Consider the following 17728-nt stretch of genomic DNA (forward strand, 5'->3'; position numbering starts at 1 on the left):
TAGATAGATAGATAGATAGATAGATAGATAGATAGATAGATAGATAGATAGATAGATAGATAGATAGATAGATAGATAGATAGATAGATAGATAGATAGATACTGCACCAATCACACAATTTACAAAATATACACCATGCCTACTGTATTTACTGTACATTATTTAAATTTTGCACTGATACATACACATAAATAGTTTAGGATAAACATTGCATAATTAAATAATTATTTGTTGAACAATTTATATTGCACACATTTAAAAGCTAAATTGTAGGTAGTGTCACAACATTTAATTAAATCATTAAAGACTTTAAAAACAGCAACAACAACAACAAAAGACTTGGAAACCTCTTATTGGGAATTTTTTTCCAATTGATAGTACATGATAAGCACTTCATGCATTAGTCTGTAATGTTAAAACAAGGTGCCATAATTTAAAATTAGCTATTGAAAGTTTAATTACCAGCATCATCCGACAGACTCCTCACCGGAGTGTCACACGATGTTGGCCACAGAACAGACCTTATGCATCTAATAAAAAAAGGTTATGCATCTGAGGTGACATGACCTTTCAGTGACCCTAAATATAGCAAGCACCTTTGGAGTAACAGCTCAGTGGTTACATCAGGCAAAGCCTGAGGAACATGCGTTGGCCATGCAGCACATGTGTGTTATGTGATATATTTGTATTGTTATCAATATTTTATATCGAATTACTCATTATCATTTATTATTATTACTAGTGTATTACAGCAAGTAACACAAACAGAAGCTAACAACAGCCTAAATACCAACACCAATCACGGCCATGCTGATTATTGCTCGTGTGTTACTGCTTAAATTATAAGTATTATTATTACGACTACTTTGCTTGAGTTCAAGAGGGAGAAAAAAAACAACTGCAGTCAGGGGTTGCCAGGTTTTCACAACAAAAACAGCCCAATTGCTCTGGTACAATGCACATTCCATTGGGCTAAATTGCTTGTTATTGGGGTCATTTCAACCCGCGGACATGAAAAACAACCCGCAGCAACAGCTGTTAAATTAACCAATATTTCAGAGGCCTTCAAACAAAACGCTACTCTGCCGCGAAAAAAACATATAAATCGCACTGGATTGTAAGTCGCATTTATTTAGAACCAAGAACCAAGAGAAAACATTACCGTCTACAGCCGCTAGAGGGTGCTCTATGTTTTCAGTGGTAGACTACAGGAACACTGAGCAGCATAGAGCGCCCTCTCTCGGCTTTAGATGGTAATGTTTTCTCTTGGTTCATGTCAAATTATTTTTGATAAATAAGTCGCACCTGACTATAAGTCGCAGGACCAGCCAAACTATGAAAAAAAAGTGACTTATAGTCCGAAAAATACAGTAAGTATGGAACATGAGAGGAGAAAGAGTTACTTGCTAGGGATGATGTTAGGAAGTGATATTCAGGTTGCTACATTTTTAATGATTACAGTAGTTAAAACAGCTAAACTTCAACATTTTAGCTGTAAAATGCCACATGCAGTAGCTAATATTAGGAAAAAGTTTGTGCTTTTACTTTTAAAAATGCTGGTAACGTTACAGTTAATGTTTACAAACTTTGAATATTTTGAATACAGAAGTGACATTTGTAATGGTGTATTTTCATTTAGATGTGGTATTACTATTTGTGCAGTAAGATTAATTACTGCATAAATTAATTAAGATTTTTAAGTAATAAATTCATTTTAAGACAGCATGGAATAGATTGTATGATATGCTGTTATGACAGCATATTATATAATCTATTCCATGCTATCTTGGAATAAAACCAGTTTTTTTTTTATTCCATTTCATAATTTGTTTATTCAGGTTGAGCTTAGACCAAGAGCAGAGAAAGACACTCACTCCAGCTCAACTTTAAATAACTTTTAAGCGCCCCAAGTCAGATAGTCACATCCTAGAGTTTTTTTTTTTTTTTTTTTTTTTTGTCAAACCACCCTCAGAAGAAGACAAAATACCTGACAGTACAGAGAGTGTTTAAGTTGAGTGTTTAAATCAACAGTACACAAAAGTCAAAGTCCAGGGCCGTTTTTTATTCCCAGTTCATAAAAAGTATAGTATTTGTTATAAATAACATTTAATTTAAAAAAAATCTAATAATGACAACAAACGCCCCTAGACCGTTCAATTTTGATGACAGGACTATTTAATAATAATGCGTGTAAATATTTTTTTAATTATTTACTTTAAACTTTTACTTCCTGTCCTGTTGTTGAACTAGGCGCGGGTATACTTATCACTATCCTTCTTAATATGTATATATATTTGGCAATGAAAGCCATAGACAGTAAATGAAAGCTGAACTACAGTTGTATCTAGTTCGTCTGTTGTTTATTTTAGCTCCACCCACACGTCTGTGGGGAATCTTTGCGCACGGCGCTCCTCAAAGAGACCGCCCATTTCATTCCGCGTGCCATGAGTGCAACAGTGTGTGTGTGTTTTCATTTTATGTGATAGTGCGATGGTTATTTATTTTAAATGAATGGAGGTAAGCATATGCACTTTTTATCCTTTCATCAGCATTTTATTTGGCTTGCCATTCTTTTTGGCCTGCTTATTTTTTTGCACACATGTGCAGACGTCTTCTCTGCTGCTAGGAAGTAGCTGCTGCTACAGTATGTGAAAGAATGTGTAGCGTGTGCTGTTTGTGTACAGTTGATGTTTATATATATATATATATATTGGAGTCGAAGTTCTACTTTGCTTCCATTAACACTTTTATTCTTATCTGTCTGTATAGTAGATGTCATCTTCTTGAGGCACGAGACGAAACATGACCTTGACCCATATATCTCACTTTACATTAACTTACTAAAGTCAACAGTCTATGCCATCAAAATTTCAACTTGAATTTGTGGCTTTATTATTTCTGCATTCATTTATATTGATCAGATCAGTGTACATGTAAAACGGTTCAGTCTTCTAGTACTGTTCTGGAGACTAACTGTTGCAGCCCCCCTCCTTATCTTTATTTGCAGGTTTCTCACAAAAACTTTTTTGGAACAAAGAATTGTAACTAACACACCGTAGACTATATGTAATTTTTATCAATGAATTATGGACATGATGTTAAGTTCTATTCTGTTAAGCTATGTTTTTTGAAGGTGTACCATGTTCAAGATTCAAGATTGTTTTTCATCACATACACAATTTTATATACAGTAGCATATATAACCAGCACTGAAATGTGAGTCAGGTCCGTTCCCTGGACAGTGCGATTATCAAAGAATACAACACAGATGAAATATACATAAATATAGCTATGAAAGAATGAAATAAAAGTAAACAATAAAAAATTAGGAATAAAATATATACATATAAAAGATGTATACTGTAGAATTAAATATAGAATAGAAAATAATGTGCATTGAAGTAACTTTTTAACACCTGTTTCAGCAACATTTGGATTCCTTGTCAAATTATCATTGGTTTTACAGTAAATATCTATTCATTTCAGGTTCTCATGAATATGTGGATTGTATTGCTGCTGCTCTCAGTATGTTCAGAGACAGTCTTTTGCTTCAGTCGTGGAAAAGTTGAAGTGGCTTGTGGGGACATGACACCCCAACATGACTCTTCCCCCAGCACCCAACATCCACCATTCAACATCATAGCAGACAAATCCCAGTTCAGCCCAGGAGATGAAATCAAAGGTAGGAATGCAGTAGCAGTATTTTGACACTTGTCATATGTTAAGGCTTTTAAAATATTGCAGATATATGTTGAAAATATATCAACTGTTGTTCATATTTACAGTGACATTATCAATGGCGTCTTCAGAGGGCAAACAATACTTTAAAGGATTCCTCATAGAAGCAAGAAATGCTGGGGATCTCAGTGAAATTGTTGGATCATTTAAGTTAATCAGTCCTGACATATCTCAGCTTCTTAAGTGTGACAATAAAGAGGTCAGTGATTGCAGAATCTTTTTTACCGAGAACAAAATATTTACTACAAGACTTAAAAAAATAATACATTAAATTATTAATGCACTCTTACTTTTAATGCCATATCCAGACCTATACATCATCTTGAATTGCGTGCACTTGTTTAGTGACAAACATGATGCAGGACAACGACTCATGTGGGATGCAACCTATTAAAATGCAGTTGTTTGTCTCCAAAATTTAAGAAATGAGGACAAAAAAGGCCCTATTATGTTTTCCCCCGTATATTTACATCATATGATTTAGTTTAGCAATATCACACGATCAAGAGTCCCGTTTTTCCAACATATCTGCATGATTGCAAATGTGATATTGGTTTTGTATTGCAGTTCAATGAACAAGAAATGAATATTGTGTTAAATTTTAGACCCAGTATTGTAAAACTAGTCTGTTTTGCTCACTAATGAAAATTGTTCCAAATAGAGCCACAGTAGAACAGCGGTATTTCGTTACATTTTTGAACAAATTGAGTTAGCCAATGATTAAGTGACCCATTCACTAGCTTCATTCTTGAATTAATTGGTAGTTTGAAGAAATAAGATGAATGAATGACTCACTCAATAAGACTATATGTATGTATTAGTGAGTGTATATACTGACTCGGTTAAATAATATATGAAATTAAAGTACAAAGCCCATTTTTTTCTTTCCATTATTCATAATTTGGGGAAGGGGAAGTCGTGGCCTGGTGGTTAGAGAGTCGGACTCCCAATCGAAAGGTTGTGGGTTCGAGTCCCGGCCCGGCAGGAATTGTGGGTGGGGGGAGTGCATGTACAGTTCTCTCTCCACCTTCAATACCATGACTTAGGTGCCCTTGAGCAAGGCATCGAACCCCCAACTGCTCCCCGGGCGCCGCAGCATAAATGACTGCCCACTGCTCCGGGTGTGTGCTCACAGTGTGTGTGTGTGTTCACTGCTCTGTGTGTGTGCACTTCGGATGGGTTAAATGCAGAGCACAAATTCTGAGTATGGGTGAATGTCACTTCACTTAATTTTCAATATTCACAGGGCTTTGCTGTGAGTCATACCAGTGATTCCCATAAGACTGAGATTCAGGTGATCTGGGTAGCACCATCTGACTCTCCTTCCAGTGTGCAGTTTCTGTAAGTATTCAAATGCTGTTTTTACTCAACATGTAGTTATGAAAATTGACGTAGGTTGTCTTTGCTTTCAGGGTAACTGTTGCCCGAGGCTATAAAGAATTTTGGGTGAAGATTCCAGGTCCCGTAGTGTCCCAAAATGGGGCCCAAACCTCAATGGTAAAGTTACTGGAGTGGCAGTTTACACACTGTCATGAGTTCACGACCCTTTCAGCCTCAAAATAATTGGAATATCTAAATAATACTAATAAATAATAATATTTTCATATCCTCTTCAGTTCACTTCTGAGGGCTGTGGAAGCAGCAAGTCCTGTCTGAGAGATCCAGAGGGCTGTGACCCACAAAACGACACTGCGTGTCACTTCCTGTCTTTTCGTAGATTGGAAAGGAGTGTGATGTTTGAGCTCAGTGGATCTGCAGAGGGTTATGTGTCCTTTGCCTTATCACATGACAAATGGATGGTAATATATACAAACTCTTATAATAATTTCATATTTCGCATCTTATTTTATAACTAATATTAATTTGAACTTTTGTAGCATAACACACACTATAATATCTATTGAATGAGTATGGAAACAGGGTTCTTATAGTTAACTAAACTATAAAAAAAATTACCATTGCTTGAAATAAAAATAAATGAAATATTACAGGATGTAATTAAAATAAAATATGAAGAAAAAAAAGCATAGACTTAAAAAATTACAAAAACTTTATCTAAAATTTAAAACTAAATCCAAAGATAAAAACTAATTCAAAATATTAATAAAAACGTAGTTTATCTTGCATAGTAAAATAATACTGTGTGAAATATTACTATGCCTTTGACTAATAGTATGTATTAGCTTAAATAATAGCATATGTGTGGTGCATTTCAGGGGGACGATGACGTCTATTTGTGTATTAGAGACACAGACAGAGTTGACATCAAGGCTGCATATGTTTCTGGACGGACTCACCCAATAATCTCTTCACAGGTAGAATATTATTTATTGAACGCCGAACATTTCTTACAGAAAGCACGCTCAAAAGAAGATGATTCGCAGAATGTCAGTGCAGTTCTATTTCAATTAAAGTGAATATTGACCTCCAAGGTTTTTGGTTAATAATAAAGAAAATAAATGTACTTTTGCTTCTCATACAAAACTATTGTATGGCTTCAGAACATTCGGAAAATAAGTTGTTTTGCATTCAATCAGAACTATCTAAAACAATTAAATACAAAAGAACCCAAGAGATCATTAATATGCATTGCTCTGTGGTCTTTGTGCTCACATTCATTCGTAGAACATTTTGAAAGACAAAGCATGGAGGCTCTCAGATGGAGTGATTCAGTGTAGCTTCCGCAGAGACATACAGCTTCCTCCTGAGAATCTGAACAGGTTCAATCTGGAGCAGATGTACTACCTCTTTATGGCTCATGGTCGAGCTGAAAATGGTGAGATATTGCTTTTTTTGTTTCTTTGCTGTTGTGTGTTGTCATTGATAAGTAGTGTCAAAAGATTTGTTTTTCTTTCTACAGGGAGAACCCATCGACATGACCACCAGCCTCTAATTTCAACCTATCAGGCATCCATAACGGGACCTCCTGAGGATCTAACGGGTTCTCGATCACCCCTGCTCGTCAAATATCATGGTGAGGACAATGTGAAATATTGCATGTGATTTATAATATGCTATTAAGTGAGCTATACAGTCCATTTGAATGCATTTAAATATATCAAATGATCTTCACCTGGCATGCAAAATAAAACAACAACAACTAATCCTTATTGAAAAATATCCTGGGGCTGGACATTTTGGGGCCTGAGTTTTTGTTCTTTAATAATTGTATTATAATAATGTAATTATTTATGTAATTATTTAATTTACCATAATAATTGTAATAATAATTGTAACTTAATAATTTGTTAAGATGAATTGTTACAAAAATCTATAAGAATTTTTTATTGAAATAAAGCTCAAATAAAATAAATAGATACATTAATAGTAGATTTATAAAATTCCCTTGAATGAAAATTAGAACCGTTGACATGCCAACTAACTGAAATAAAGTTGGTTTATGTTATGTTGAAGTACTAAAATTTGTAAACTTAAACTCAAATAAAAATCTATGCTAAATAAAGACATAAAAGTGGCAAAAGCACCTAACCAAATTACTTAAACAAAAATTAAAACGAAAAATATAAAAATAAAAGCAAAATGTTTTAAGTACTTTGAGAGCTCATGTTACAAAATATTTCAAAATATTTAAAATAAATGCTGTCAAATAAATGAAAATGTAAAAATAAAAGCTAATTAAAAATATTATCATAATACCCAGAACACGCTATAATACTAAATAATACCCAGAACACGCTAGTAGTCTCATAGTAACGCCCTTGTGGCATCATTTACAAAAATTGAAAGAACATCTGGTTTCTGTAGACTGTTCTGAGTCTCATTGTCTGTCTGTGTCTACAGGGGCGTTCATGCTGATCGCCTGGACTTCGACGGTCAGTGCTGGTGTCATCATGGCACGATACTTCAAACCCGATTGGCCTGAAAGGAATATTTTTGGGCAGAAGGTCTGGTTTCAGGTAGGTGCTTATTTGATACAATAAGGATTTAAGAAAAGTTTTCGATGTGCATCTTATTCAAGGCTTCTGTTTCCACAGTTACATCGAATGCTAATGACCATCACAATTCTGCTCACCTCGGTCAGCTTTGTCTTGCCTTTTATTTACAGAGGAGGCTGGAGCAAGGTAACACACACACAAACTCCTGCCTGTGAGTAATACTCATGCTTCAAGAGTGTGTCATATTTTCAACCCCCTTCATCACACACCTCTGACTGTTCAACAGCGCTGCCAGTGTGTCAGACCCACATGCTGTCTGTTTTTGGCTCTTTTCTGAAAAACACACCCACTTTTCTTCATGGATTAATCAAGCTCAGTGTTGATCAAGTGTCTTATCTAGTCTGCAAGTGTTGGTTTATTTGAGAATCAAAGCCCGACACATGTATCCATCCGTTAAGGCTGAGCATGACGGACACATTTGTGATTCAACAGGGGCATCTGTGACAAATCCCTCTTGCCAAAGTATCTGTCAGGGCTTCTGTAACTTCCTGTGTATGACCAGCAGAGGACACCCTGTTCCATGGAAACAGTCGCCAGACCCGCCCCCACACAAAATAATACCCATTAATATGATACTGTTGCATCCTTTGAAAAGCTGTTTCCTGTCATAACTCATTTCTTCATGAAGTTTGTTGAATCAAAGTGTGTTGCGAACTTTCGCTTCATGTGTACAGTGGATTCTAATCTGTATTGTATTGTCCACAGCGGGCGGGCATACACCCCTATTTGGGCTGTGTTGTCATGGCACTCGCTGTCATCCAACCTGTCATGGCACTATTCAGACCTGCGCCAGACGCCTCAAGGTAAATCCTGGTAACAGTACAGCACATTCACAATACAGCCAGAAAAGAAAGTGTCCAGAATGAACTATTAGAATACAATACAGTATTTACTATGTACTGCATATTATTTTCTATATATCAATTTTTTCAGTATATTACACATCAAATATGTTCCATTAAGTGTTCATGCTAAATTGTCACAATACATTGCTGTGTTGCCATATTGTTGGGATAAAATGTCTCACAGTCTGGCAAATGTTGTGGACCATCTGTATTTTCTGTGATAAATAGTATGATATTTATGGTATTCTGAGCTCTTAATTTGTTTTTATAAGGGTCTTTATAAAAATTTATTTTATACACTACTGCTTCAAAGAAATTAATACTTTTTTCAGGCAAGGACACATTAATAAGTCAAAGTAAAGACATTTACATGGTAACAATTGATTTCTATTTAAAATGAAGTTCTGGAAAAATGCATCAGTTTATTAGATACATTTTTTATATATATATATATATATATATATATATATATATATATATATATATATATATATATATATATATACAGTACAGACCAAAAGTTTGGAAACATTACTATTTTTAATGTTTTTGAAAGAAGTTTCTTCTGCTCATCAAGCCTGCATTTATTTGATCAAAAATACAGAAAAAAAATGTAATATTGTTCTATATTATTACAATTTAAAATAATTGTTTTTAAATTTATTATACTTTAAATTATCTTTTATTTCTGTGATGCAAAGCTGAATTTTTAGGATCATTATCACATGATCCTTTAAAAATCATTCTAATATGATGATTCATTGTCAAAGTTGGAAACAGTTCTGCTGCTTAATATTTTTTCAGAACATGTGATACTTTTTTAGGATACTTTGATGAATATAAAAGTAAAAAAAGAAAAAAAAGAAGCTAAATAAAAATCAATTTAAATTGAAATAAAATCAATACAAGGATGTGTTAAATTGATAAAAAGTGATAGTAAAGAAAATATATTATTAGAATATATATTATTAGAATTTTTTTCTTTTATTTTGAATAAATGCAGTTCTTTTTAACCTTTTATTCATCAAATATATTAGACAGCAGAACTGTTTCCAGCATTCATAATAAATCAGAATATTAGAATGATTTCTAAATGATCATGTGATAGACTGGATGTTACATGTGACACTGAAGGCTGGAATAATGATGCTGAAAATTCAGCTTTGCATCACAGGAATAAATTATTTTTTTAAAGTATATTCAAATAGAAAACTATTATTTTAAGTTGTAAATTATTTTTTTTTTAAGTATATTCAAATAGAAAACTATTATTTTAAGTTTTAATAATATTTCACAATATTACTGTTTTTTCTGTATTTTTGATCAAATAAATGCAGGCTTGATGAGCAGAAGAAACTTCTTTCAAAAACAATAGTAATGGTAATTAAAAATAGTAATGTTTCCTAACTTTTGGTCTGTACTGTATGTATGTGTATATATATATATATATATATATATATATATATATATATATATATATATATATATATATATATATATATATATATACTGTATTATGCAGCACAACTGGTTTCAACATTGATAATAAGTAATATTTCTTAAGCACCAAATCAGCATATCAGAGTGATTTCTTACTAATGACTGTTACACATTTAGCTTTGCTAATCACTTGAATTTTAAAATATCTAAAAATAGAAAACCATTATTTTAAATTGTAATGATATTACATAATATAACTGTATACTGTTTCATAATATTATTGTATTTTTGATCAATTAAATTCAGCCTTGGAGAGCATAAGAGACTTCTTTCAAAAACATTAAAAAAAATAATAATCTTACCAATCCCAAATTTCTTACTGCCCTGAACATTATACAAAGCATCTGAACCCTGTCAATGACTATAAGACTTTATAAAAATGTTGAACAAACAGTATACATACTGCAGAAATAGTATGAGGTGTATGATATTTTAACATAAACAAATCCCTTTTGTTTGCCAGGAGCTATAATATTTGTGAACGGTAAACACAAAATACATATTGCAAAAGTTAAGTAATTCTAGTATACAGGGCTGTCTGTTGAGGTCTATACTATTTTAGTAACAGTGTAGATCACTTTTTGTATTAATATTAATTCATAATATTATTTTGATTCAAATAGTCATGTTTTACATGTTTTTTTTTTTGTATAACCTGCTCTCAGGAGATATATCTTCAGCTGGATGCATTTTGGGACAGGAACAGTAGCTCAAGTTGTGGCTGGTAAGAAACAATGCTGTCAAAAGTCTTGAATGGTTTATTATTATTTGACTTAAATCCATATTAACAACAATGCTAACAGCAGAAAGCAACTAATTTCAATAAAATTGAACTTTTTTTATTGTAGCTGATTGTGTATCATATAATATTTTATAGTTTATTTTTATGGAGGTCCTGTATAGTCTTGTTTTTATGTTTGGTGTTATGATTTATAATAACAATTTATATGATTTATAATAAATTGTTCCTGTGGCTCAAGTGGTAGAGCATTGTGTTAGCAGCACAAGGTTGTGGGTTCGATTCCCAGGGAACATATGTTAGGTAAAAACTGTTAGCCTGAATGAACTGTAAGTCGCTTTGGTTAAGCGTCTGCTAAATGCATAACTTTAATTTAATTACATTTTTAATTTAATAATATTAGTTCAGGGTGCTTGAAATATTAGTGGTATGTGTTATTAAACATGTTCATAACCAAGCTGTTTTTTTCATGATTTAGTCATCACCATCTTCCTCGGGATCCATCAGCAAGCTCTGACCCTGCCTGCTCCGTGGTCCACAGGGGTCTTGGCTTTCATTGTGGTATGGTTTGTGCTGGCAAATTTGGTTCTGGAAGTCCATCGAAGGGGGTTTTTACCTATAGGTCAGTAAACCACCCCCAGACATATGCGTTCTGTACCTGGATTGCCTTTCAGAGCATTTATTTATTGTATGAGTAGTGTTTCTTTGTGTCTATGCAGGAAATCAGTTGAGCTGTATGAATCCATTAAATTGTAAAAGGTTTTATTATACTGCATTAGTATTGACATCTTGGGTTGAAAGCTAATCAGTTTGAAATGCCACAACCTTTCATAGCATAACAATATGTTTTTAAACTAGAAAGAAAAAGACGTGTTATTTGTGGATGCACTATTATTTACTGTAAAGGTGCTTATTTCTTATACAGTGCTACTTGAAAGTTTGTGAACTTTTTAGAATTTTCTATATTTCTGCATAAATATGACCCAAAACATTGTCAGATGTTCACAAAAGTCTTATTCACGCAAAAAATGAAAATTAGCCGATAAATTACTTGCCTTAAAATCATCCTAGGTGTATATGACTTTTTTCTTTCATATGAATCCTGTCAGAGTTATTTTAAAAATGGTCTTTGATATTTTTAAACTGTTTGATGCCACTCAGCGGGTGTTGCACTGCAACGGTTCATGAGAAGTTTAATAAAAAGTGCATCCATTAAAAAAAAGTGTCTCACATGGCTCCGGGGGGTGAACAAAGGCCTTCTGTAGCGAATTGATGAGTTTTTGTAAGAAAAATATCCATATTCAAAACGTAATAATCACTTTAATCTAGCTTGCACTCACTGTTGTAAAACGGAAGCAGTTCTGGGGGAATGACGTATGAGGTCAGAACTACACATGCGCAGGTGAGTCTCGTAAAAACCAACATTTGTTAACAGGAGCAAAGGAAGCAAAGTTTCCTTATTTTAGCAAAGGAAAACCAGTCTCCTCTTGGCTTATATCGAAACCTCTGACATTATTCTTTACAAATCCTAATTTTGTACTTGTAATTAATGACCATTGTTTTGTTTTGTTCTCTCCGCTGTGTTTCCGCATGTGTAACTTCTGTCCCAGAACTGCTTCACTTACAACAGTGAGCGCAAGCTAGATTAAAATGATTATTACATTTTGAATATGGATATTTTTCTTACTAAAACGCATCAATTCGCTACAGAAGGCCTTTGTTCAATCGCTGGAGCTGTGTGAGACATTTTCTATTAATGGATGAGCTTTTTATTAAACTTCTCAAGGACCGATGCAGTGCAACACCGCTGAGTGGCATCAAACAGCTTGAAAGATCAAATACAATTTTTTTTAAATAACTGCCAACTGAATTCGTCTAAAAGAAGAAAGTCATATACACCTAGGATGACTTCAGGGTGAGTAATTTATGGCTTAATTTTTGGATGAACTAAATAAAGGTAGACTAAAAGAGCCCAATCAAAAAAAAAAAAAACATATATACTTTGTAAATTATTTATTCGGAAAAATTATCTAGTATTATATATCTGTGAGTGACAAAATACATGTGAACTTTTGCTTTTAGTATCTTGTGTGACCCTTTGTGCAGCAATAACAGCAACTAAACGTTTCCGGTAACTGCTGATCAGTCCTGCAAAATGACTTGAAGGAAGTTTAGCCCATTCCTCAGTACAGAACAGCTTCAAATCTGGGATGCTGTTGGGCTTCTTCACCTGAACTGCTTTCTTCAAATCCTTCGTCAACATTTAAATTGGAATAAGGTCTAGACTTTGACTTGGGCATTCCAAAACATCAACTTTGTTCTTCTTTAACCATTCTTTGGTAGAACAACTTGTGTTCTTGGGCTCGTTGTCTTGCTGCATGACCCACTCTCTCTGGCGATTCAGTTTACAGACAGATGTCCTGACATTTCCTCCTTAAACCAGGCTCACACTTCAGGATTTTTGCCTGGATTTTGCTGTCGCAGACAGATTTCCACAGTTTGCAACAAAACCCCTGGATCGTGACCAAATGGGTGCTTGTTGCGGTCGCCGAAGCTTGTTAAGTATGAGCAGGTCAGCAACGTGATCCGAACCTGTCTCTAGCTATCACAGATGCTATGACATTTTTAAACCTGTTTGATAGTATTGCCACGTGATCTTGTAACATGAGTGACACAATGACAAGGTGGAACTAATCCAGCCAATCACAGTGCAGATGGTATAAACACTCTTATCCTGCATCTTTATGAAAATAAACGAGAAGCCACAAATGAATCAAATCAACTAACTAGAAATAACTTTAACAAATGCATAGATTGTGTATATAATACAATGTTTCATTGTACTGTTTAATTACCTCCCAACTCTTTCTGCAGTACTGACAATCCTTGTTATCCACGTCAAAGCCATTGTTTCTGCCATATTCTCTTTTGTCGTGGTTTCTTCTTTTTTGGATAAAATAAATTCACAGACCTATTGAAGGGCCAATTGATCATCCATGCTTGAAGATATGGCCTATAAGCGCTACATTTGAATGTCTGGCTTTAAGTATATCTACTCCTCATGTATCTGTCATTGTTACAGTGTACAGATCTCCAAGAGTTTTTGTCATAATTTGCTGATTTGCTGATAACATTGTATATTAAATACAGCATAGTTTTAATCCTGGAGGATTTTAACATTCATGTTGATCAGGAAGCATGTGTTATGGCAAAGGACTTTTTATCTCTGCTGGACTGCTATAATTTGACTCTGTTTGTTCACTCTCCTACTCACTGCAAAGGTCATACTTTGGACTTAGTCATTGCAAATAATGACATTGTATCAAACATTTCCACTGCTGATGTTGGTCTTTCTGACCACTCTATTGTTTAGTTTTTTTGTTGTTGTTTTGGTTTTTTTTTAATTAGAAGGTATATGTTCTATTAGGCAGGAACCACGCAACATCTCTTTCCGTAAGTGGCAATCAATTGATCATACTGTTTTTGCCGAATCTATTACATGTTCCTTAGAGGGTTTATCCTCAGCTCCCCTTGAGGATAAAATTATATTGTTAAATAATGCCCTTACAGCCAGTTTGGACATTCTCTCACCTCTAAAAACTTGCCCTGTCTCTTTTGTACACTCGGCTCCTTGGTATAATGATGATTTTCGCTCAAAGAAGGTTGCTTGCTGCAAACTGGAACGTAAGTGGTGTTACTCTGGCTTGAACCAAAATACTGATGTGACCAATTTAAACAATTTTTATCCAATATCAAATCTTCCATTTTTGGCAAAAAATTGAGGGTGTTGTTGCTTCTCAATTACACAATCATCTGACTGTTAACAACATTTTTGAGCTTCTTCCAGTCTGAGTTTCGGAAACTACACAGTACTGAGACAGCCTTGGTCAAAGTAACTAATGACTTGTTATTAGCATCTGACTCGGGATCTCTGTCGATTCTTATCCTTCTCAACCTAAGTGCAGGCTTTGGATACTGTCGACTATACGGTTTTACTTAACCAAATTGAATTGGTCTTTGGGGTGACGGAGATTGCTCTGGATTGGTTCAGATCCTATTTACCTGATTGTAGTCATTTTGTTTTTGTGGATGGTCACAGATCTGAGGTTGGTCCTGTTAGTACTGGTGTCCCTCAGGGCTCATTACTTGGTCCCTTGCTTTTCAGCATTTATGTTTCCTCTTGGCCAGTTGTTAAGATCCCTCGAACTGAACTACCATTTTTATGCTGACGATACGCAGATTTACATCAACTCTAATCCGGGCCAAAATGTGAATATTTCCCATCTCTCACACTGTCTATCTGATATTAAGTTGTGGATGTCTGAAAATGTCTTATTTCAATAGTTCCAAAACAGAAGTTATGCTTCTTGGCTCTCCCCATAAACTGCGTAATGCTGGATCTTCAGCTTTGTCTGTTGATGGTGTTGCTCAGGTGTTACAAAGTAAATAAAATATCTAGGCGTTTTTTTTTTTTTTTTTTATCCCAGCGTGTCATTTGAGCCTTTCGTGCTGAACACTGTTAAGACCTCATACTTTCATCTTAGAAATATTGCACGACTACGACCTGTGCTGTCTTTCTCTATTGCTGAATGGTTAGTTAATTTGTTTGTTGTTTCTCGTCTAGATTATTGTAATGCCCTTCTTATTGGAGTCTCAAAATCTTGTATTAACAAACTACAACATTTACAAAATTAAGCAGCCAGAATTCTTTCAGGGGCCAGGTTTATTGATCATATAACTCCTGTTTTGGAATTATTGCACTGGCTCCTGGTTAGATTTCATATTGATTTTAAAGTTCTCATGTTAACATTCAAGGCACTGCATTGTCTGGCTCCTCAGTACTTGGCGCTATACTAAATAAAATGTATTATTATAAATTCTTGAGAATTGTAGTGTGTGTGCACCTTGTTAGCATTGTGTTGTCTAGTATGGATGCAGTTATGACGAAACGATGACAGATGAGAAGAAATCTCATTGCATAGTGTGAGCAACACAGTGATTCGGCTAGTCTTTCATGTACTGTAGTGTGAGCTTGCCATTAGAATTTGCTGGTATAATTCAGAATTCATTGTTCCATCAATGATGGCAATTTGTCCTGATCCAGAGGCAGCAAACAGGCCCAAACCATGATACTATCACTACCACGTTTCACAGAGTGGATAAGGTTTTATGCTTTAAGGTTTCAGTGTGTTCTTTCCTCCAAACATAACACTTCTCATTTAAACCAAAATGTTTTTTTTTTGTCTCATGCAATCAACAAAACATTTTTCTAGTAGCCCTCTGGCTTGTCCACGTAATCTTTAGCAAACTGCAGACTGCAAACAAAGTGTCTTTCTCCTTGCAACTCTGCCATACAGTATACATCAAGGTTGTTCGGTATTCTCCTGATGATGGTTTCATGAATAGACTGTGGATTTGTCTCTTTCGAGATGGTTTTATAACCTTTTCCAGTCTAGCAACAACAGCTATTTTTCTGAGGTCCTTGAAAAATCTCCTTTGTCCGTGCCATAATACACTTCCACAAAAACGTGTTGTGAAGCTCAGACTTTGCTAGATCCCAGGGTAGACACTGACAGCTAAATATCATCCCATTGATTTAAAACACTCTCAGAACAGACGGAACCTAATTTCACCTTCAAATGAACTATTAATCCTACATACTTTTGCCACTCACAGTTATGTACTATTGGATCAATTTCTTGAATAAATAAATGTCCAAGTATAATATTTTGTCTAATTTGTTTGATTGGGTTCTCTTTGTCTACTCGAAGGAAAAGTGTGTATAACTCATGGTGTTTTGGACCATATTTATGCAGAAATAAATAATTCTAAAATGTAGTATTATTATTATTATTAATGGTGGTAGTGTATTTAATGTGTATGTGTTTTTCAGGTAAATATTTTAAAAATGTCAAAATCTACACTGAACATATCAATTCTGACGACAAAGAGGAGGTTGTGTTTGTTCCTGATGAGAATGAGACTTCGAACGTGGTGAGTCGAGTTGATGATATATTGCGATATGTTTGATGATATAATTGATGATATATTGCGATATGTCCATTGTATTTTCTATTTTTTCTTCTTTCCAGGAATCTTGTTTTAAAAACATAGTTCTGGCTATATATCTCTGTGTAAATCTGGGATTTCTGACTACTCTGCTTTGGACCATCAGTGCAGTATGAGACACTCTCAGCACTCATTTCCACATTAATCTCTGATACTTTCACTAATCGTGCCTATTTTAAAACAAGCCAAAGAAATATGCCGTAAGACTGATTTATGACAAGCCGCCTGTCAATTTATTTTGATTTATTATAATGAATTTGTCTGATTTTAAATTATATTTCTTGACTGCTTAGGTATAAATCAATTTAGTATATTTTTTTAGCACTTTTTGTAATTAATTTTGTATTATATATGTACACAATGGCTTATTTGTAAAATTATTAGTAGTTAAGAGCAATGTCGGCTTATTATTTAAATTACTCTTCCTGATCTGCTTTTTAAGTCTTTATTCCATCTGAAGAACATATTTCCATTGGGATATTTGGTAACTGCGTTAAATTAACAATGTTTACAGATCGGATGCTGTGTGTGTATGTCTTTTTCTAAATAATTTTTTTAACCACCTTATTCTAGATGCTTGTGCCTAATATTGATGGATGGATTTAAAGACTGTTACTGTTGCCTGAAATGTAAATATTATTAGCAGTGTGTCCATTCTGTACAAAGACTGAATGAAGTGGACGTGGTTTTTGCACAGATGACAATCTGTGACAGATCAATCACCTTTTTAAATAAAACTTGTTAAAGAAACTGTGATACTAGATTTTTCTTCTAGAATATATGCATACATTTTGTATGAATCTTTGTCTTTATACTGATATTTTAGCCCTTTAGGATCATGGGTGTTACCTGTGCTGCTGTCTCTCTATTTCAAACTGTC

At 34.2% G+C, this 17728-nt stretch overlaps 1 protein-coding gene across 1 annotated transcript; it reads left to right on the forward strand.

Annotated features, from left to right (window-relative positions):
* The first annotated feature begins 2390 nt into the window (after positions 1-2390).
* On the forward strand, positions 2391-17585 carry LOC132124188 (putative ferric-chelate reductase 1). Its single transcript, XM_059535084.1, has 16 exons — positions 2391-2518; positions 3488-3683; positions 3787-3938; positions 4986-5080; positions 5152-5236; positions 5356-5538; positions 5956-6054; positions 6365-6515; positions 6600-6713; positions 7541-7656; positions 7735-7821; positions 8401-8498; positions 10706-10764; positions 11258-11401; positions 16673-16773; positions 16872-17585. The coding sequence occupies exons 1-16, from the start codon at positions 2513-2515 to the stop codon at positions 16962-16964; spliced, it is 1779 nt and encodes a 592-aa protein (XP_059391067.1). The 5' UTR covers positions 2391-2512; the 3' UTR covers positions 16965-17585.
* The last annotated feature ends 143 nt before the right edge of the window (positions 17586-17728 follow it).

Source organism: Carassius carassius, chromosome 42 (genome assembly GCF_963082965.1).
Source record: "Carassius carassius chromosome 42, fCarCar2.1, whole genome shotgun sequence".
In the NCBI taxonomy this organism is placed as follows: Eukaryota; Metazoa; Chordata; class Actinopteri; order Cypriniformes; family Cyprinidae; genus Carassius; species Carassius carassius.